The sequence below is a fragment of the Centropristis striata genome, chromosome 7 (genome assembly GCF_030273125.1).
Source record: "Centropristis striata isolate RG_2023a ecotype Rhode Island chromosome 7, C.striata_1.0, whole genome shotgun sequence".
NCBI lineage: Eukaryota > Metazoa > Chordata > Actinopteri > Perciformes > Serranidae > Centropristis > Centropristis striata.
In genome coordinates this window covers 20,989,154-21,009,332 of record NC_081523.1, presented here as the reverse complement: position 1 = coordinate 21,009,332, position 20,179 = coordinate 20,989,154, and the positions used below count along the sequence as shown (strand labels likewise).

Genomic DNA, 20,179 nt, shown 5'->3' with positions numbered 1-20,179 from the left:
CCCCCTGGGTTCTCCCTGCCTGGAGAGACAGAAGCTAATAATTATAAGCATATAACAAAAAAGCCACCAGATTGGGGATGTGTTTTTAAATTGTCTATAAAACTTGGCCTAAACTATTCTGGCAAACCAGAAAGTGTGTTTGCAATGTGTTTGTCCTCCGCATGCGTTCCCAGCTGCCCCTCTCCTTCCTCTGTGAGTAGGTCTAAAAGGCTGGCCTTTGAACTGCTCTGAAAGTGATCCATGCCGTATGGACAGAGCAGATGTGGCCTAACCTGATTTGGTTTCAATACTTCCCCACAGGAAGTTCACAAAGCCAGCAGGTCCTTCTTTGTTATGTTAGTCATCTTTCCCAGAGGGCCAGTGGAGCCTTGTGCTTTTTTCTGACACAGTCATTGCCTTATCGTTTGCTTTATTCTACAGACAGAAAAGTTTGATGACAAGAAGTTTTAACAGCTTGATGTCATCTGATTCTACGGACCAAATTGGGTTTTGGGTTAATCTGCATCCTATATTTTAGTATCATCACTGTCCAGCAGACATTATTTAGCATAATCATAGTACACATACTATTGGCTATGAATTCTGTGGGGAAACCCTGGAAGACAATTGAGTGCTTTACCCACACTCTTACAGATAATCTGAGGGGTATCAGCCAGCAGCTCTCTGGTCACAGAACTGCTCTCCTAATAACCTTTTTTATTTGACTGTATACCATTTTAAATTCTTCCCTATACATCCACAAAATCGTCTCAAAGACTTTGATTTCAGAGTAATTCAGAGTATAGCTCACCATTTCAAAATTCCGTTAAGTCACATTATGTTCCCAAAATAGTTGTAGAATGAAAGCAGAAGAACACCAATATAAATGGTGTTGTTACTGCTCTGTGTATAGACTATTACATTCTGTATGCTATATATTTATTAATGCTGCTTTCATACACTCATTTTTTACCACTGTATAATTACACATTTGTAGGCAATATTATAATATAGTATAGCCAAAGTACCGCATTAACTACTGCTTCATTTGCCCTGTATTTTCATAGTTTATAAATCAGTTTTAAAAGACTACAAATCCCATATTTCAATGAAGGCGACATATCCAATCACAAGCGAGCACTAAGTAGGGACCATCACATCAGTGACACTTCCCGGAACAGGGAGGGAGGAGCTCATAATTATTATCGTGGATATAAACACAATCTCTGCATATTGGTAAGTTTATTTCGTATTTATTTCATTTTATGTACAACTACCACTAAAATAACGTAAATATAGATCCGTAGTTTCGCCACGTTCACATGCATTGTTGTTGAGCCGTTAAGCCGAGAGTCAGTGCTGCTTAAAGTAAGGCCGTTATGGATAGGCGGGCTAGCTTGCGTTGCTAGCGTTAGTAAGAATGGAAATCTTTCATCCACATCTCAGATATTCGGATCTAATGCTAGTGGCAAACAATGTGAATCTGTCACATTAGCCTGTTTGTATGAAGCTGTAGACGGAGTAAATGCTTTGTAACGGGTTTCGGGACGCAGCTAACGGATGCTAGCTAAGACTCGGCTTAATGCTAGTTAGCCGCTGGTCATTAGCAGTTTCATGAGGAACTGTCCGGGCGCTCAACAAGTAGCAATACCATACGATAAATAAACGCTTGATAAAACCCATATTATTGACTCAAATTATAAAGGCAATATACCCGTGGATAATATTATGAGAAAGGTGGCGTAAAGCGTGAAAACATGTTGGATAATGCAATGTAAGCTTTCTGTGTAAACCTTAGTGAGTTCATTTTGATTTAAACCTCTGAAGTCCAGGAGATTTTGGTTCAAATTTGTCAACTTCCTATGCATTCTTTTCTGTCTCTGTTTAGCATCTTTCAGTCTGTCCTTACATCACATGCATGGCTCCTTTTTCTCATCACAAATTTGGTCAGTCAGATTTTTCATTTCATTGATCAATTAACAAAGTATGCCAGGAACCCAAAATACAAACACAAGATGTCACAAACACAGTTTTTTTTTTTTTTTTTTACCATTTATACACACAAAAACAGCAGAAAAATAAATAAATAATATAACTACAAAACAGTCTATTTGCATGTAAGTTAAAAACAGTAATATTTTCATTGTAGAAAGCAAATTCACATTTTTAAAATGGTCTAGAAACATAAATTGCACACTGAAAGCTCCTATGATTGCACTTTCAACTGGCTTTCTCAGCATGTCTACATATCATATATAAATAAAGTTATTACTGTAAATAACACATGTTATTTTCAATAAATAAATGGACTTCAGAGGGTTAACTACCTAACGTCACAACAGCTAACTATTTACAAGGCCAGTCAGCTGTCATTTTTCTTTCTGGAGGACTTCCGTTTGTCTCTATTAGTTAAGACAGAAGAGAGAGAGAGAGAGAGAGAGAGAAAACATTGTGGTGATGTGCTATGCGCCTCAAACATGAGGTCACCAGCCCCCTTGGGTTTCGTTTCCTGCATCTATTTCAGAAAGTACCTTTTTATATGTATGTCATTGATTCACTGACTAGCCAGACAGATTGCGTGTATCTTTATGAAGGCTATGATTAACGACAATTTTGCAGCCAACGTGACTTTGTAATTTTGCTTCTTGTGCAACCAGCATTGCAAAAACCCAAATGTTTTTACTTTACAACGATACAAATGAGAGAACAGAAGCCAAGCATTATGTTTGAGAAGCTAAAACCAACAAAAAATAATATATTGTTTCTTAAATAATGACTTAAACAATAAGTTCATTATCAAAATTGTTAATGATAAAATTCTGTTGATGAACTGTTGCATCACTAATCTGTTTTTTTGGGGGGCTGTAAACAGTCTCTCAGCATATGTGAAAGTAGATTGTATCCATAACACTCACTTGCTCACTCTTAATATTGTTTTTAGTTGAAGGACTTTTAGATACTATTATTATTTTTTACTTTATATCACGCTGCTCTGGATATTCACTGCTTTCTCTCCTGGTGCCCTCTCTCAGGTTTGATTAAGCCTCATCGTTGCTGACCAGGATGATTGACGTTCGGGCATGGGCAGAGTACGTGGTGGAGTGGGCTGCCAAAGACCCCTACGGTTTCCTCACCACTGTCATACTGGCTCTCACACCTCTCTTCATTGCCAGTGCACTGCTGTCCTGGAAACTAGCCAAGATGATTGAAGCACGTGACCGGGAACAGAAGAAAAAGCAGAAACGTCAGGAAAACATAGCCAAGGCCAAGAGGACCAAGAAAGACTGAGTCTGTGGGTAGAATTAGGGCATAAAAAAGGAGGAGCAACCACCACGCTCACAGCCCTCCTTATTCCAAATAATGACACGGTGCCCTTCGTTGTCCCAGCCCTACTGTCAGCACAGGGCCACTACGCCTCATATCCGGGGTAGGAGACTGGCCCCGCAGGCCTGTCAACAGTGTTGAGACGGACAGTACTGCCCGAAGGAGGCTCGTCCCAGTGGGACTTTGGTCAGCAAGAGCACAGTGGTCATCTGTATGATGTTGTTATACAGAAATCTGCTGATAATATTGTGCAGCTGTTGCAACACCTTGCATTCCATTGTTAGCATCCATGTTCTGCTGAATTGATGATGTAATGAGCATACTGGAACTTTTTCCAAAATATCCCAAATACTACTTTCTAATCAATAAAGTTTTCATGGTTGATAAGAAAATGTACTTTCCTCCTTGTAGATTTAATATTGGACTGGGAACAATATCACATAGTTCAGTGCAGATAAAGTATCTATCCACTCATGTTTTGTATTGCACTGACCAAAGATGGATCTCTACAAATTAATCACAAATGTGGAACAGCCAGTTGCATGAAAATACCTGTGAGGAGTGAATAATACTCCTAATAATAATACTAATACCAAGACACTGGATATCCTTCTCAGGACAGGATGGGCTAACATAACAAATACATATAACAGCTGTAAAAGACAGAATTGCTGCAGTTGAAAAATGCATTTATTAATGCTTTTAAATACTGAAATGAACAGCGTGAACCAGGATTGTTTCGGCCAGAGTTTATTGATCTGCAGTCAATTATGTTGCATTTTATATAGCTTACTGTATGTTCTTAATTTAGACTGATTTTTATTTATTAGTATTACAAACTAATTACATCCACTGTGACTCAGTTTAAAATATTAAAACATTCAAAAGGTCAGTTGAATGGATAGGTGCTGTAATTCATGTATTGAAGCAGTTAAAACATTATTTAAGATACAGAGGAACACATTTCTTCATATCCCCTCTTCTTTCTCTTAAAAAGATATTCCTCCCTAGGTTCAGTGAGAACATTTAACATTTATTGAATTGGGAGACCATGTTTTAAATTGCAGGATCCAAGTTCATGTTGCCTTTTTTGTGCCCTGCTGAACTTTCTTCAGCAACTCTTGTGACCAACATGAACTCTGACCTTAAGTGAAGAAATTCAAACTGAGGATCAACAAACTGTAACATTATTCATTCTTTTCACGCATGATTTACAAGAAGCAGACACCACCTCCATGACAAACAAACACTAACAGTATTCACCACAAGCACAGCTTCATGGCACCATCTTCAGGCCTTAGCTGAGGCCAAAGTTCAGTTAACAGTGATGTTATCTCCATTTTCCGACAAGATCAAACATATGCTCTTTCACATGTTCCCTCAATAAGTAATACTTTTCATCTTTAGATGTCAAAGAATGCTCTCAGAGATATTTAAAATGACTGCACTATATCTTTGGTCATACTTGAGGTCTGTTCTGATCAGCTTGAATATAAAACATTTAATATTTGAAATAATTTCTCACAATATCTAGCATAATACAGTGTATTAGTAATTGGTATACTCATTGACAACTGAAGAAGAACTATTTGATTTTCTTTGCTTTGTGAACAGACCTCTCCCTTATAGTCAGCTTCAAGATGAGCGATACCTATTGTCTTGTGTGTATACAATATACACAGAGGGACTAGAAAAATAAGAACTCATAATGTAATACAGTCCAATAAAAAAGCCTTGAAATAAATATCTCCTCTGTGAAACATAGAGGAATTGATTAAACTTTGGTAAATTCTGAGGTCATAGTTTGTGGTGTTGACTTTAATTGCATTACATTACATTACATTACAGTAAAAAGGTGCTTCTAACATTACATTTCAAAATCTCAACTAAAAGGGAATATCAGGTTCACATAGTTTGTGTTTATTGCAGGGCTTTTCTTTTGGATTGTATTACATTGTGTAGCAGTTTCAGTGTATGTGGAAGTGTCAGTCTATTTCTTGGGATTGGGCATCCAGGATCCAGGCTGGAAGGTGTTTGCAGTGCTGGTGGGTTCTTCACTGATCTCCTCCTTGCCAAAGCTGGTGGAGGCTGCATGCCCCTTAGCCAGAGTCTTCGTAGGAGTCGCCACCAGACCTTCCTCATACTCCTTGGCCAGTAGGACCAGATCTTTCTCCTCCACCTCTTTGGCCTTTAGTTTGATCTGCTCCCTATAAGACTCATTCTTTAGCAGCTCCTGCAAAACACACAGATGGACATGCACGCATATTCAGTGTTTCTGCAGCGTTTATCAACTTAAACTTTTTAAAGACATACTAAGATGGATTTCCCTAAAAAGAATGTATAGACTTATCCACTAGAAGTGTGGCTATCTCTGTATCTGCAAGGGACCCTGCCCTGTTTTTGTTTTCCTTTCATTTTGCTTTGTTTGGGACGTTTCTGGGCGTCACCCTTGGGCACAGAGCTACAAAAATAGTGACACAGTGCCAGCCAAAGAACGGTGGAAAGCCTGTAGGGATGATGTGGCCTGGAGTTATTTATTAAGTATATGAATTTATTGACATTTAGAACACATTTTTGTCAGTACTTCCCAGCTATTTATAACAATAATTCCTCCTAATATAATCAATTAACGAGGCCTGGAGCCAGATAAGCAGCAGAAGATTGATGGATGGATTAACCAATTAAATATGTATTAAATTAAGTTTTTTCCTAAAATCAGCACTTCCCCATAAATCAATGATCTCTCTACCTTCTCCTGTAGTGTTTGCTACAGGTTTAATGGCACTGACTGAATCTCCTCCTCCTCCTCCTCCTCCTCCTCCTGCACATGTAATCCACTGTCACAACAAACCCACTTGTAGTTTCTAGGTGTAGTCTACCAACAGCCCTAAACCACATGCAATAAAAGTTATATCTAGTGTTACTGTCTATGGCAGGCAAGAAAAAAATAATATTAAAGACCCCTATGAATGAAATTCAAGACTTTAAGACTTTGTAAGGCCCTTTTTTTGAGGGATGTGAATTCCTGCAGATATCCGGACACTATATGTTATAGCCTGCAACACAATATAAAAATGCTGGGACCTAGGTATGAGTGATATTGAAAAAAATCCTCCATTATGGTTTATATAATTTGCCTTTTTCACAGAATTACGCTACCAAGATTAGTTAAAGGAACAACTACAAATGGCATAGCAAAATCTCTGACATTTTATCATCAAGATTGTCCATCCCTACCAGACATCATCTACCAAGGTCTGTGGTGTTGGAAATGTTGAGGTGGCAGTTCCCTGAAGATTACAGAAGATTGAGTGTGACAACAAGATTACTAATTGGAACCTTCAAACTGTCCTGCAAAACTGAACCAGTAATAATTTCCATCTTTAATCAGCTACCTCTGTTTCTCTTAGAGAAAGGCAAAAAAAAGTAAAGAGACATGAAGTTACACTGGACGGCTTCCAGGAACAAATGTGTGTATCTGTGGAGTTAGAAGTAGGGCATTTACTAGAAAAAGAACAAGCATGTTCAGTTAACCTAATATTGGTCCAATAAACCCTGGTTAAAAATGTAGGGCTTGGAACAGACTAGTAAACTAACGTGACAGGAGGTATTTGCAGTATAAACAAGCATTCCAGCTCATGGAAACAATTATAACCTGAACATAATCCACCAGTGGAATAGTTACCCACTTGAGCCTCAGCTAGTGTCCAGTGATGTTAGCCTCTCCCTAGCATGAAAAGCCAAAAAGGAAGGGAGGACTGGGCATAATGCTGTTGTGTGTTGGCAGAACTGAAGGACTGGAAAAGAGAGGGGGAGAGCTGTGGCCAAAAAGCCTCGCTTTGGGGAGGGAGACAAACATACTGAGCTGCTTTTCCAGCCTGTTAATGACAGGATTTAATCCAATCAATTTATGTCGGCTTGGACCGGGAAGAGAGGGAGCGTGACAAGGGGTAGGGTAATGTGCTGGGAGTGAAGCCTTGGCCACATCAACACTGTCCAGCTGTCGATGGCAGCTATTGGGCAGACGCAAGGCAGAAAATTGGAAGAGAATGTTCTGGCAATAGAGGCAGGGGATGGCATTGGCCACTGGCAGGGAGAGAGGACAGAGAGATAGAAAGAGTGCCTGGGTATTGGCCTTCCAAGGGATTTCCTATAGACCCACATTTCGCCAGCCAAATAATTTCCAGCATTCTCACATTTAAAGAGCAATAAACCCAGTGAGAGGTACACGAGGGGAAAAACTGCACTCCTTCACCATTCCCATCTTGGAGACTGCCAGAAATAAAACACAAAAAGCCGAGATGCAGGCTTTTGCTGGGAAAAAAGAAAGTAAACTAGGACATGGTGTCAGTGAGCCCCTTGTTCAGAGGCTGTCTTTGCTCTCCGCCTCGCCATCAATGCACTTCAGCTGCTGTTTATTTTAACACCTGTCCCCCAAAGTTCCTGAATTCGGTTCGAAACTGTAAGATAAAACAAATCAAAGCCTTTCCTCTCCATCTTCGCTTCTTCTTTCCCTCCCTTGTAACCAGCCCCCCAGAGTCCAACCATCAGCACAGCGGGGAGGCTGCGGGGGGGAGACGTACCTCAACGGAGGGGGGCTCTTTCCGTCTGCCTCGGATCCAAGCTGGAGGAGGAGGAGGAAAAAAAAGAGAAGAAGAGTGAGAACACCCACACAAACATACGCTGCACAAACAAAACCTGCAGTCATATTTAAAGGCTGCAGCTATAGCATCACTGAGTTTCAGGGCACTACAGTAGCTCAGTTCAACTACCAAGCTAGTTGGGAGAATGTATCCAGGGTTTTCACTTTGTTTTGTTTCATTTCACTCGGCAAACTATAGGGAAACATGCAGAATAGTAGAAGTTATACACATGATAAACTCAAAACACTAAAACTGCTTTAGTCGAGGCAGAGCAGGGCCATTGAGTGCTGTGTCTCAGAAGAGACAGTGTGAATCTTCTCTGATCTTTGAATTTGAAAGTACACACTCTGTCATTCTCCATCAGTAGCTCTGTCCTTCTTTCTCCTCCTGAGTAGAACTGTGTCTGTCTGTCATCTTTTTTTTTTCTTTTTAAGGAGCTCTATTTTGGCTGAGCTGGCTGCACAGCAGAGCAGGTTAAAGGGAGCCAGAAAGAGAGAGAGAGAGAGAGAGATTTTCTAACTCTTCCTCCAGCTAGCGCAGGGATTCTGGGCCTCTTTTATCCCTTTCTTATTTGCATCCTGATGAAAATGCATGAGGGATGGGGCGAAGCAGGATGAGGGGTTTAAGGTGGATAAAGCCAGTCTGAGACAGAGGGAACAGTTTGTATCCAGTTGTAAGAAATTTGAAACACTATTTTATGATACGGTTGTATAACACCAGCAGAAGGCGTCTTTGATAAACTCATGAATACGCTTTTCCCAACCCCCATCTCGCAGTATGAAGAAAAAAAAGAGGAGAAAATCAATGGATTAGCCTAGGCCCCAATAGATGCAGCCATGAATTTGTTATTCCATTTTATTTGTGCAGCACTTTGTGTACTCTGCTGGGTTGCTCTCTTGTTAACATTGTCATTTATCCATGTTAGTGATAGTTAAAGCATGTCGCAGAGATGCTGTGGTCCAGACTTACCGTCCCACTCCATCGGTATGCTGCCTTCTATATATTCAAATTCTGTAGGATTGGCTGCCACTACCATCCGCTTGGCACGGACCAGCCTGCCTGAGAAACCACAAAAAAAAGTAGAGGAAAAGACAGTGAGAAGGAGCAAGAGTGAGATAGAGATACTCGACAATGATGCATACAAAACGCAAAGGAATACAAACATACACAAAGAGGCGCAGACACAATGCTCTCCTGCTCACGCAGACACACAGATACAGACAGACGCACAGACACACAAATACACAGAGGGATGACAGCACTGTGACAGGCCATGGATGATTACCTCGTGGCCCTCGGGCCCTTCTCCTCAGATCTCGCTGAGTGGCTCCAAATCTGGGCTAAGCCTTTATGCAAATCAGCCTCCCTTTAACCCAACCAACCACAGCCCCCCTCACTCACAACCTCTTCCAATCACAGCGCTCTGGCTAACAATGCCCTCCAAAATCAACATCAAGCCGAGCAGGAGACAAAAGAGGTCAGATATCACAGAGAACAGGAGAGGCACGAGCTGCGTGGAATATTAAGTGCTCCTTTCCCTATCTGTATACAGCACGGCGCTCGCTAGCAGCAAGGCCACCGCCAATTATTTTGGTCGAATCTGCTGATTAGACAAGTTTGGCTGGCACACAATGACATGGAGACGGAGGTAGATGGAGGGGGGGCAATACAGGGAGATAGAGACAGAATACAAGGGAGTGAGAGAATTAAAATGAGTCGGTTGTGTCTTTGTGTGATGCTACAGAGCTTTATACAGTGTTCACTAATAACAATTGTTTCCATAGTTTCTCCTAGCAGGTAGCCGGATGTCCATCCATCGCTCCCATCCCTCTGATAAATGATGAGGCAAGGAAGGAGGAGGGAGGAGGGAGAGAGAGAGAGAGAGACAGAGAGACAGAGAGAGAGAGAGAGAGAGAGAGAGAGAGAGAGGGAGAGAGAGAGAGGGAGTGATGATGCATGGCAAACATGGCTAGGAGAAGAGAAATGGATGGGCTAGGAAAACAACACGCTCCAAAACACAGACAATCTGTCAGGATTCCATCACCGTTTCTCCGCAGCTGACTGGACATGGACAAATGGAGGCACCCACCTCCATGCACACGGCAGACTGATGGCCTTAATGTTTACTTCAGCCATAACAGATAGCTATGGCACAGGGATGGATGAATGATGGCACTTGAAAGTGGCTAAGTGTGTATGCGGGAGGCTGCTTGCTTGTGCCTTCTTATTAAAAGTTTTTTTTTTCCAGTGAAGACAAAAACATTTTTCATGCATGTGCTGTTCCGCAATTATGCCTTATGAGGATGATTTCTTTCCATACTTTATCCAGCCTATATAGTAATCAGGTCAGCTAATTAGGCTAGTATTGCTTTGGTTCTGCTTTGGTTCCCACTAGATTGTCACTATAGGGCCTAACAGGCTCCAGCTCTGCAGCTTTCTGATATCCAGGTCTGACAAAAACACTGCATTCTCTCACCTTATCTGTAAAGCCGGCCCAGCAATGTGTAAAACACATCCTATGATCCTCACAATTGTTTACATGTATGCCTTAAAACGTCTTCTGAGAAAGCGTTTCCTAGAAAACCCCCATGATAGCAGAACAAAAACAACTGCCAGCAAACAAAAGGCTGTGTTCTCTAGGCAATACTAACAAATACATTTAACAGGTATGCTAATTATAAACAGATCCTATCCATATTTGCATTGGTGTGGGTGGCAGCAGACTGAAATGGTAAAATTATGATACAGTCCCCACCAGCAATGTGCTTAACTACAGCTAATGCCTAACTAATAAGCATAAAGAGAGGCACCCACTTTTTCTCCGTCTCTATCTCTCTCCACTAGGTTGCATCTCCCCCTCTCCTCTCTGTCACACTCCAACATGGCTCTCCTCTTGTCTTGTTGCTTTTGCAGCATGACTAAACCCCTTCCACCATGGCTTTTATCCTTGGATTTGAATAACAAATACAGTATGTACATTTATGAAACACGGCTGATCCTCCCACCACATACACATTGGGAGGAGGCTTGTCAGCCTGATTGGGGTGCATCCTGCTCTCTTGGTAATCTCTGAGCTGGGACAACTGCAAAAAAAAAAAAAACACAGGCCAAGGCTGTATACTGTATCATTCTAATAATATAGTGCAACAATTCAAAATAAACATGTCACTTCTTTTAAATGTTATTACCTCACAGGAGCCGACACAAGAATTATTAAAAACAAATGTAAAAGATTCAAAATACAACAGCAACAACCATTCTTGTGGGTGGGGTTTATTAAAGAATGCAATTACTGTGTTTAGGCTCACTCTTCACGTAATGTAGCATAACAGAATTGGCCTGGCACATTGCTTGCATAGTGATTTCTCAGCTCAGGGGGCTGCCTGCAACTAACGATTACTGTCATTATTAATTAATCCATACATTTTTTAAACTTTTTTTCAAAAGCAAAAACAAAGTCCATAGTGATGTCTGAACTTAGCTTACTTTGTCTGACCAACAGAAAAAACAATAGCATTTTCTTTTTACTATTATGAAAATGGAGAAAAGCAATAAAACATTGGTATAAAAGTTGTAGTTCTATTAAATGTTACATTTGATCAAACAACAAAATGGCATGAAGAAGAAGCCGTTTTTTAACTGACTAACCATTTAGTCTCTGATGTGACCAAAATAATGAAAAATTCCCATGACAAGTTACCAAAGTCCGTTTATAACAGTTTGACCTCACAAATCTGTGTCAGCAAAAAACAAATTTGCCTTCTTTGTCCGTCTTAAAAATCCACAAGTATTCTATTTGTAATTGTATGACATTGAGGAATGCAATGAAATCTCCATATTTAGATGATTTAACCAGTAAATGTTATGTAATTTAACAGTCAAGATCAGTTGATCATTACAGTCAAAATAGTTAACTTTTCTCATGATTGACTAACAGAATTACTTAGTCCACCAGTGCCTCTCTGACCAAGAGCCAAACTCTATGTACGGTCGGTTACGTCTACTATCTATGTTAAAAGGATGCAGAATTATTGTAAGACAATGGAAAACTGTCACATCTTCACATAATTTGTGCCCTGGATTGAACTAATGTCAAATATAGCAGGGTACAAATGAGTCATATTAAGACTCTAAAGATGCCAAGACTTGATCCTGAAAATATGGAGCTCATACAAGGACCACATTCACAACAGACAATGTCCAAGAATTCAGAGAAAAAAATAATTATTTCCTCTTTTTATTTATTTATTCAACTTTACTATTATTTCTTAGATATGTTGATAAACCTTTTTGTACTGTACTGGTGATCAATATTGTTAGTATTATCTATTTAGCCACGGATATATAGGGTGCGGTGGGCGCCTCGGGGAGTGTTTATCATAAGAAAACAACCTCAGAAATGTCTTTATATCAATTCATTTTTAAAATCTCAATCGACTAACTGCATGATATATTCCTTAACGTTAGCTCCATATAGTCTGTACTTTAGGATCCCTGACAAAGGTATGAAAGGTGTTAGGAGCTCTCGATCTCAGCAGGCCCCCTTGTGACGGGTCTGCCTTCTCATCACTCACTAGGGGAAACCTACTTACCAGTCACTCACACACACACAGACACACACACAGGCACACACACACACACACACACACATACACACATACACACACACACACACACTCAATGGCTAGAGAGCAGGCAGATTAACCTGAGGGACAGGAGCGAGGACGCTGCCTCTTACCGTGAAGGACAAACGCAGTGCTGCGTTGGAGAGGGGGAGGGGCCAGCGGCAGAAGGAATGAAATCCCACTGCATAAATATTCATGAGCCATCTCACCTGTCTGAGCGCGACTCATCTGTGAGCCTTGCTGTGGAACCGGGGGGGAGGGAGGAAGGGGAGGGGAGAGGAAGGAAGGGTGGAGACAGGGAGGCAGGGTGGGTAGGTGAGGGGGTTGCCTTGGCAGCCAGATGGAGAGCCAATCAAACTGTGGGCACACCTATCCTTCCTGTTCGTTAGAATAAGACGTGATGCTCTCCGAGGGCTGCTCTTTGAACCCTGAACACACCCCGCTAAACTCCATCACCTGCTTCAACACACACACACACACACACACAACCCCCAACTTCACACATCAGCTCCCAGGTGAGTGCTGCTGGGGGCGACCTGAGAGGTTTTTCACCTCCACAATGTCATTCCTGGGCGTCTTGTGCTGTCGCTCTCACTGTGTGTCTCTCTCCTGCATTCCTGTCTTTGATTACAGAAGGAGATGTCTGGGGAACACACTTTGACTGGCAACATTCGGGTATAGAGAACACCAAAAACTTAAACAAAGCAACAACTGATAGACCTGCATCTCATGCTCCTCATCATCATCATCATCAACACTGACCTCTCTCCTGTAAAACACCACGTTCACTTGTCTCTGAGCAGATTGCAATGCAGACAAAAGCTCCCACTTGCAACTCTGGCTCTCCCTCTCAGGAGACAGCAGCAAGAGCAGCTTTCTCAGTCTTCACGAGAGTGCGAGGTACAGCAGCGAGTTTTAGGCCTGACACTGTGGTGGAACAAAAAGCAGTCTTGAAGCAGCGAGCCCATTAGTCCGGCTTGAGCCTAGTTTATTCCCCTCCAGCTGAGCTGTGCGGTGGAGAGGGATGGGGGACCAATACCTGCATGGTAATGGACAGCTTTATGAAGATGGAGTGATCCGATAAGCATCAGCGATACAAGGGCAACCAGGTACCAATACCGACACCCCCTCTCCTTCTCACACTCTCTCTCTCCCTCTCTCCAATCTGTGTCCCTGGAAAAAAATGGAGGGGATGTGTGAGGCCTGTAACCATGGTTACCCATTAGCCCTGAGCCTAGTGACGCGGGATGAGGTTTAGAGGGAAAAGGCCAGCCGTTGTTTTGCATCAGTTCTGGTGAAAGGAGGAGCTTATAGGCGTAAAGTAGGCCTGCTGCTGCTGCTTTTTTATTCAGTCCTCATTCTGTTTGTCCCTGTTGCTGTCGATCCCGCTGAGGCCTGATCGACTCACGGCAGAACAGAGGAGAATAATTCATATAAAAAGTAATAACATGCTGAAAAGAATACTCTGATTTCCCCTGTGTGTTACTTTTAACTAAACGTAGGCGTACTTGAGGGTGGAAGGGATACTTTACCCCCTTCCACTTAAGACCACCCATCCTCTTGAAGTCTCTTCCCTGCCCGATGGGTTATAGAAAAGGACCATGGCGAGCCAGGAAGTCAGCGTCCTTTGTGAGGCTGTGAAGCGGTGTGCACCCCCCCTCCTTCCTCCCCGGCTCCTCTGAGGCCCATACGTGTGATGTCCATACACCAAGCTGTCCACCCCTTTCTATTCACCTCCATCACTCCAATCCAACCCCCTTCCTTTTCCTTCCACTGCACCTTCAGTCCCCCCACTCTCTTCCTCCATTAACCTACCTCCACCTTCCCTCTCTCCCCCTCTATCTGTCTGCCTGTTCCACCCACTCATTTCACCCTCTTTCTGTCAGAAACCCTCCTTTCACTTTCACTCTCTCCATTCTTCCCCCACTCTATAATTTCACCCCATATGTCAGCATCCCCCTTGTTCTTTGTCACTCACTTTCTATACCCCACCTTCTTTTCCACCCTCTGTGAATCTCCCTCGGCCTTATCTTTCCTCCCTTACTCCTAGCCTTATTTCTCTCTGCCTGTCTGCTTTATTAAAATATTCTGAATTGAATAAGCAGCGGCAGGCTCCTGGAGATGTCTGCTTTGTGTCGGTCTGTCTGTCAGTCTTTCTCGCTGAGTTTCTGACAGACAAGGAGCCCTGAGGTGTCAAAACACCTCGCTGGCCATCTGACCAGAGAGAGACACGAATGTACTGGACAGTGAATCACATCCATGCCAAATGGAAAAATTAATCTAATTAATTTGTTGTCCTCCTCTGTTGGCATCATCAACCACTTACAATGGCTCACCGCATCACATTCATTTAAACTTTTCAGGTTGTAAACAACGGCATTGCCCAGGCTGAAAAGGGAGGTCTAAGTGCCTCAGACCTGCATTCTGTCTAATGGCCAGCAGGAGGAGACTGCACTGGTTGCAAAAAGAAGTCAGATTGTGTGAAAGTCAAAAGGACGATGACCTTATTTATCACTTGAGTTTATGGTCTCAATCACTAGTTTCCTTCAAAACAGCATGATGTTCATTTAGTAAATGATGGTCCCATTTAAGGTCAAATATACAGTAAATCAGGGTATGCTTTAGTGTTTGTCTATCTTGTGATTGATAGGTCACAACCATGGTGTCCTGTTTAATTTTGTCTTTGACCCTCTCACAGGTGTTTTCAGTTCAAGAAAGTTAAGATTAAAAATGTCTTGTTCAGGGTTTGGTTGGACTAAAATACACTCTAATGAGTCAGCTGTTCATTTCAGATGCCCGATGCTAACCAAGCTAGCTAGCTAGCTAGTGTTAGCTGATAATGTTGGGTCCAGATGCATTCTGTACAAAAATGTTTGCAAAAACTCAAGATGCAACAGCCAAAATGCCAATCTCAAGGCTCAAAGCAATGGGTTATGTCATGGTGACTGTGTACAGTCTATGGCAGACATTCAACTCAAGTCATTTGGTGTACTCTCAAGTTATTTTGTCTTATGCAAGTCAAGTCAAGTCATAGGTTATGTCAAGTCAAGTCGAGCCCTTAGCTAAGACAAGGCAAATCTTTAACTTCCAAGTCAAGTTTCAAGTAATTTATTTTCTGTAAAGTCAAGTTGTAAGTCATTGTCACAATGACTCAAGTTCACATGTCTGGTTTATGGTAGTGAGACAGTTGGGGTGTGAAATGTATACAGACATAGGTCAACTGTTGATATTCAATGTTACCTAGACCTGCAAGATGCTTAAAGTACTGATATTGGAGCCAGGCCTGTTTGTAATGCTCTACCATAAGAAATAAATGTGCCTGTTTCTCATTTTCAGCCTCTATCTCTTCAAATGCCTTTTTAATGAAGTAGTTAAGCCACTCCATGATGTTCCACCACATACACATACAAATACACACTTGGCAAACAGTATAAAGCAAGATGAGCTAAACCCACTTGGTTTCCCTATAATGATTAAACAACCTTCATTTAAACCCCATGCATTGCAAAGCTGCTGATCAATTAACATGATTTACTGTAGCAGCTCTGGACAGAGCCGCTCCATAGTAAACACCGACTTGGTGTCCTACTGTAGGATAGACCTTCCTTCATCACACCCTGGGGATGACTTGTGGTAGAATAAACAGCCATTTGGACCCTCGTCTCTCTCCGCTGTGACTCTTTCCATGGAAATATGCGGCTTGAATCAACGCTCTGATGACACACAGCCATCTGTTGTTGTGTTAAGTGTGTTTGGGCATGAAGTGGAGAGAAAACACACAATCGCAGAATTTTTTTCCCTTTTTTTTTTTTTTAAATACAAAGAGGATACAAACGCGCACACACAGTGTGTAGTTATTATGCCACACAAACACATGTACACAATCACAGATGCACACATTAATACAACAACACACACACACACACACACACACACACACACACACACACACACACACACACACACACGCACACACACACACACACCTCCTCCCTCGGTCCCCAGAGTCACCCATCCTGAAATAGCAGAACTGAGGCCTTTTCAGTTTTTCACTTCATAGAACAGGGCTGGGGAATCAAATAAATAATAGACAAAGAGAGAGGGATAGTGATAGGACGATAAGTCAATGCATCTTTTCTCTGCAACAGCGTGGCGCACCTCTGAAGAACCTCTGAATCCCTTCCATTCTCCACGCAGTGGAGAGGACCAATAGATTAAAACTGCATGGCACACACTGCTAAAATGAATAGCGCTAAAAATACATCCTTTTCACCAAGACATGAAAGGAAACTGCCTTTCCCCTGTCCAGTATTGAGCAGCCATTGATTCCAAGACAAAGGCTACACCTCCTCAAAGAGGTAAGAAAAATAGCAATCATACAGGCAATTATTTTCAAATGTGCCTGCAGCGGCCGATAATGTCAGTGCGCCTCTCTTCCTAAATAAAGGGAGGGAAGGCAGGCGTCAAAGCTGCGGGCCCACTGCTCAAGACGAATGAGCCCATCCGCAGAATGCTTTGCTTTCATCTGGGCAGCATGACATGGCGCCCCATGCAGTGTGAGGCAGAGCTGGGCCTGTGGGACAGACGCACACAGAAACAGAGAAGAATATAGATTCTCTATTCAGCTCTATGGAGCCAACACCAAGGCAAAGACCTTCTAAAGACCAGTGGCCAGATTGCCAGTGGCTTTCTCTTGTAGCCCTGCCATAGACAACAATCACTGGGGCTTCACAGCCTATAGCATAGTTCTCTCTATGGGGCAGAAGCACACAGTAGGCCTCTTTAGCTGGACCTTTTCTAAAGGCAGAGACAGAGACAGACATTCTCCCTCTCTAGGCGTGTACTTCAGACTCAGGCCTTTTCATTTTGATGTGCAGCAGCATCTGAGGAGAGGGGGATAGAAAGCTCTCTGCTGGGTCCAGCCCCTCCACACTGCTGAACTACTCTAATGTTGTGAATAGAAATCTTCACTGGGCTGGCTTCAAAGGAGAAAAAATCAAGGGGCAGCAATGAAGGGGAGGGGCGAGGGAAGGACTGGAGGCAAATAAAGAGGTCAAGCTAAGGAGAAATCTGGGCAGTTGTTGAGATCAGATAGGACAGAGTCCCACAAAACAAGCTTGCTTCCTTTTATTTTTCTGTCTTAGCGGCCATTAACGTCATCGTACATAGCCTACCACACACGGAATTGCTTACGCCCCAGTTTTCTAAAGTTAACAGATTGAGAGAGGTAGAAAATGGGAGCAGCAAAGCATGGATAAAGGTAGAGAGGGATTGACTGAACACTAGGGATGGACAAATGAATAGAGGAAGTAGGCAGGGTTGAGAGAGAGAGAGAGAGAGAGAGAGGAAGAGGAGAGAGAGGAAGAGGAGAGAGTCTCCTCACCTACTTCAACCAGTACTCATGTGCTGCAGTGGAAAGCCCTGCGGTCCATGCCTTAAGGCCCTGAGCCCACGCTTGGCCTATCAGTTTAAGATCAAAAAGAGCCCGCTTTAGCAAGACATATGGACTGAATAATGCATCTGCTTTATTTCCACAAGGCTGGACGGGGTGAGTGGTAGAAAAAAAGAGGAAAATATGTGTGCCATATATTTCTATTTGTTTATTATTAACGTATATATGAGTGTGTATGTGCAGGTCTGTCGCTTATGAGTTTGTTTGTTTGTTTGTTTGTAAACCAGTTTTTCTACAGGCCAACTAGCCTCTGCAGTGTCAGTCATTGTGATTGGGCAGCGAGTACGGTAGCCTGTAGCGTGCTAGAAAATGGGCTTCTGTGATGTCTCATTTGAATAGTCTGACAGCCAGGGGTGGAGGAGCAGCCTTGTAATGAATTATAAATACGAGGTGGGCGCAAGTTTCCCCCGCAAACTGCTGAGAAAAGGTGAAGCACAAAGTCAAGTTCAGTCAAAAAGAAATCAGGCTCGCAACCTGCCCTCTCCAGCAAAACGAAAAACAAAACAGCTTGGCTTTACCCTCCGAGAAAAGTAACACTGAATGCATGCACTGTGTCTATTTACTGCATGCTAGTCAAAGAAAGGCTTTATCTAAGTTGTAATGTTGCACCAAGAGAGGGAGACAAACACAAGCATGTGTCAGTGGGATGTGATTATTCCCCGATTACTGTTGTGCATTTTAGTTTCCATATTAGAGAAAAACAGTGTCTGTCTCTGCTCAGGCATTGTAATAATGGCAAATACCGTGAGACATAGCCCTCCTAATAAGCCAAAGATCCAGAACCGTGGCTGGTTAACCAGCAATATCATGTCTGGAGCAGACAAAGGGTGTGCCCTTTGACCTGTGACCCCCTGACCTGTGGCCTATAGTCTGGATAAGACCCCATCTGAGGATAATTTAAATTGGTAAAGGGAAAGGAAAGTGGGATTAGCCCAGATTCTGCAAATGAATTAAACTAGGATGACAGGATTTGCATACACTTAGCAGTGCATCACTATGTTACCACCTAAACAAGTTAATGTGCAGGTGTACATATCACACATTTTCACCATGCATTTTCAAGCTTTTCCAGCACCTTACAGCTGTGGTAAATTTCACATGTATATTACATACAGAAAATCCAGTAAACTAATAATGTCACTTCTTCATCACATTAATTAGGCCATAAACAACAAAAATGATGTTATGTTGTAGTGACGGTCAGTTATGTCAGCAGCTGCTCCTTTCCTAAGGTGACCTACACCTCTCTAATCTTCCTATCCTAGGCACACTTCTTAAAGACCCTTTATGAGAAAGACGGGACAATTGGATAAGGACGTACAGTAATCCCTGGCATTGAGTCTGCAAGGCCAACGAGCGTGTCCTTGACTTTCTCACAGTCAGAGACAGCGTGAAGGACACCATTGGCATCCCACCATGGATTAGCCTGATGACACAGTTCTACTGGTTGGCTTGAGCATTACATACTGTAGCACTGCCATGTCTCAGTAGGGATATATGACCTCCTTCTAAATCCTCATCACAGACAAGTAATCATTTCATCTGCGACAGTGGAAGACTCCTCCTGCTTCGCAGGCCAGTGACACTAGAGCTGCCATACGTTTGGCCTCCAAAATAAGTAATATTTTAACTGCAGTCAACTGCTTTAAATACAGACTAAAATACCCTTATTAAAAACACTGAAAATGGGAGTCCTCTCATTGAGGCGATTGCTCCATCTAGTGGCAAGCTTTTTACACTACAAGGGTGAAAGGGTAAAGGTAAAGTCATATCCACAGCAACACATTTTAAGAACAGACTCAATGAAATTGAATCAATGGTTTTTAAAGCTATCTTATTTAGGGATCAATATTGTAAATTAAGTTACGGCTGGTTTATGTTGACAAGACAAGGTGTTAACTTACCTGTCCATGTCTTCTGTTCTGGAACAGAGTAATATTTATTCCCCAAAGTATCTGTCCCGACATGCTCGCGTACTAGTCCAAACGTACGCCGTAAAACTCCAGCAATCCTGCTCATCTTTACAGGAAAAACCGAAGGTTTGGAGGCTTATTTTGTGTCCCTTGTAAGCTGTCTGTCCTCTCTCTGGGTTGTTTATGCAAGAGTTCGTGGGTTGGCAAGAGAATGAATAAGCTGCTTTGTGATTGGTCGGCTAT

The 20,179-nt window shown here is 42.3% G+C and overlaps 2 protein-coding genes across 2 annotated transcripts; one reads left to right on the top strand and one right to left on the bottom strand.

The window, feature by feature from the left end:
- Positions 1-1,086: 1,086 nt before the first annotated feature.
- On the top strand, positions 1,087-3,695 carry smim15 (small integral membrane protein 15). Its single transcript, XM_059336933.1, has 2 exons — positions 1,087-1,215; positions 3,012-3,695. Exon 2 carries the CDS (start codon positions 3,043-3,045, stop codon positions 3,265-3,267), a length of 225 nt encoding a protein of 74 aa, XP_059192916.1. The 5' UTR covers positions 1,087-1,215; positions 3,012-3,042; the 3' UTR covers positions 3,268-3,695.
- Positions 3,696-4,037: 342 nt separating this feature from the next.
- On the bottom strand, positions 4,038-20,156 carry ndufaf2 (NADH:ubiquinone oxidoreductase complex assembly factor 2). Its single transcript, XM_059336932.1, has 4 exons — positions 19,928-20,156; positions 8,916-9,005; positions 7,887-7,927; positions 4,038-5,536 (listed from the first exon to the last, which is right to left on the bottom strand). Exons 1-4 carry the CDS (start codon positions 20,040-20,042, stop codon positions 5,294-5,296), a joined length of 489 nt encoding a protein of 162 aa, XP_059192915.1. The 5' UTR covers positions 20,043-20,156; the 3' UTR covers positions 4,038-5,293.
- Positions 20,157-20,179: the final 23 nt, after the last annotated feature.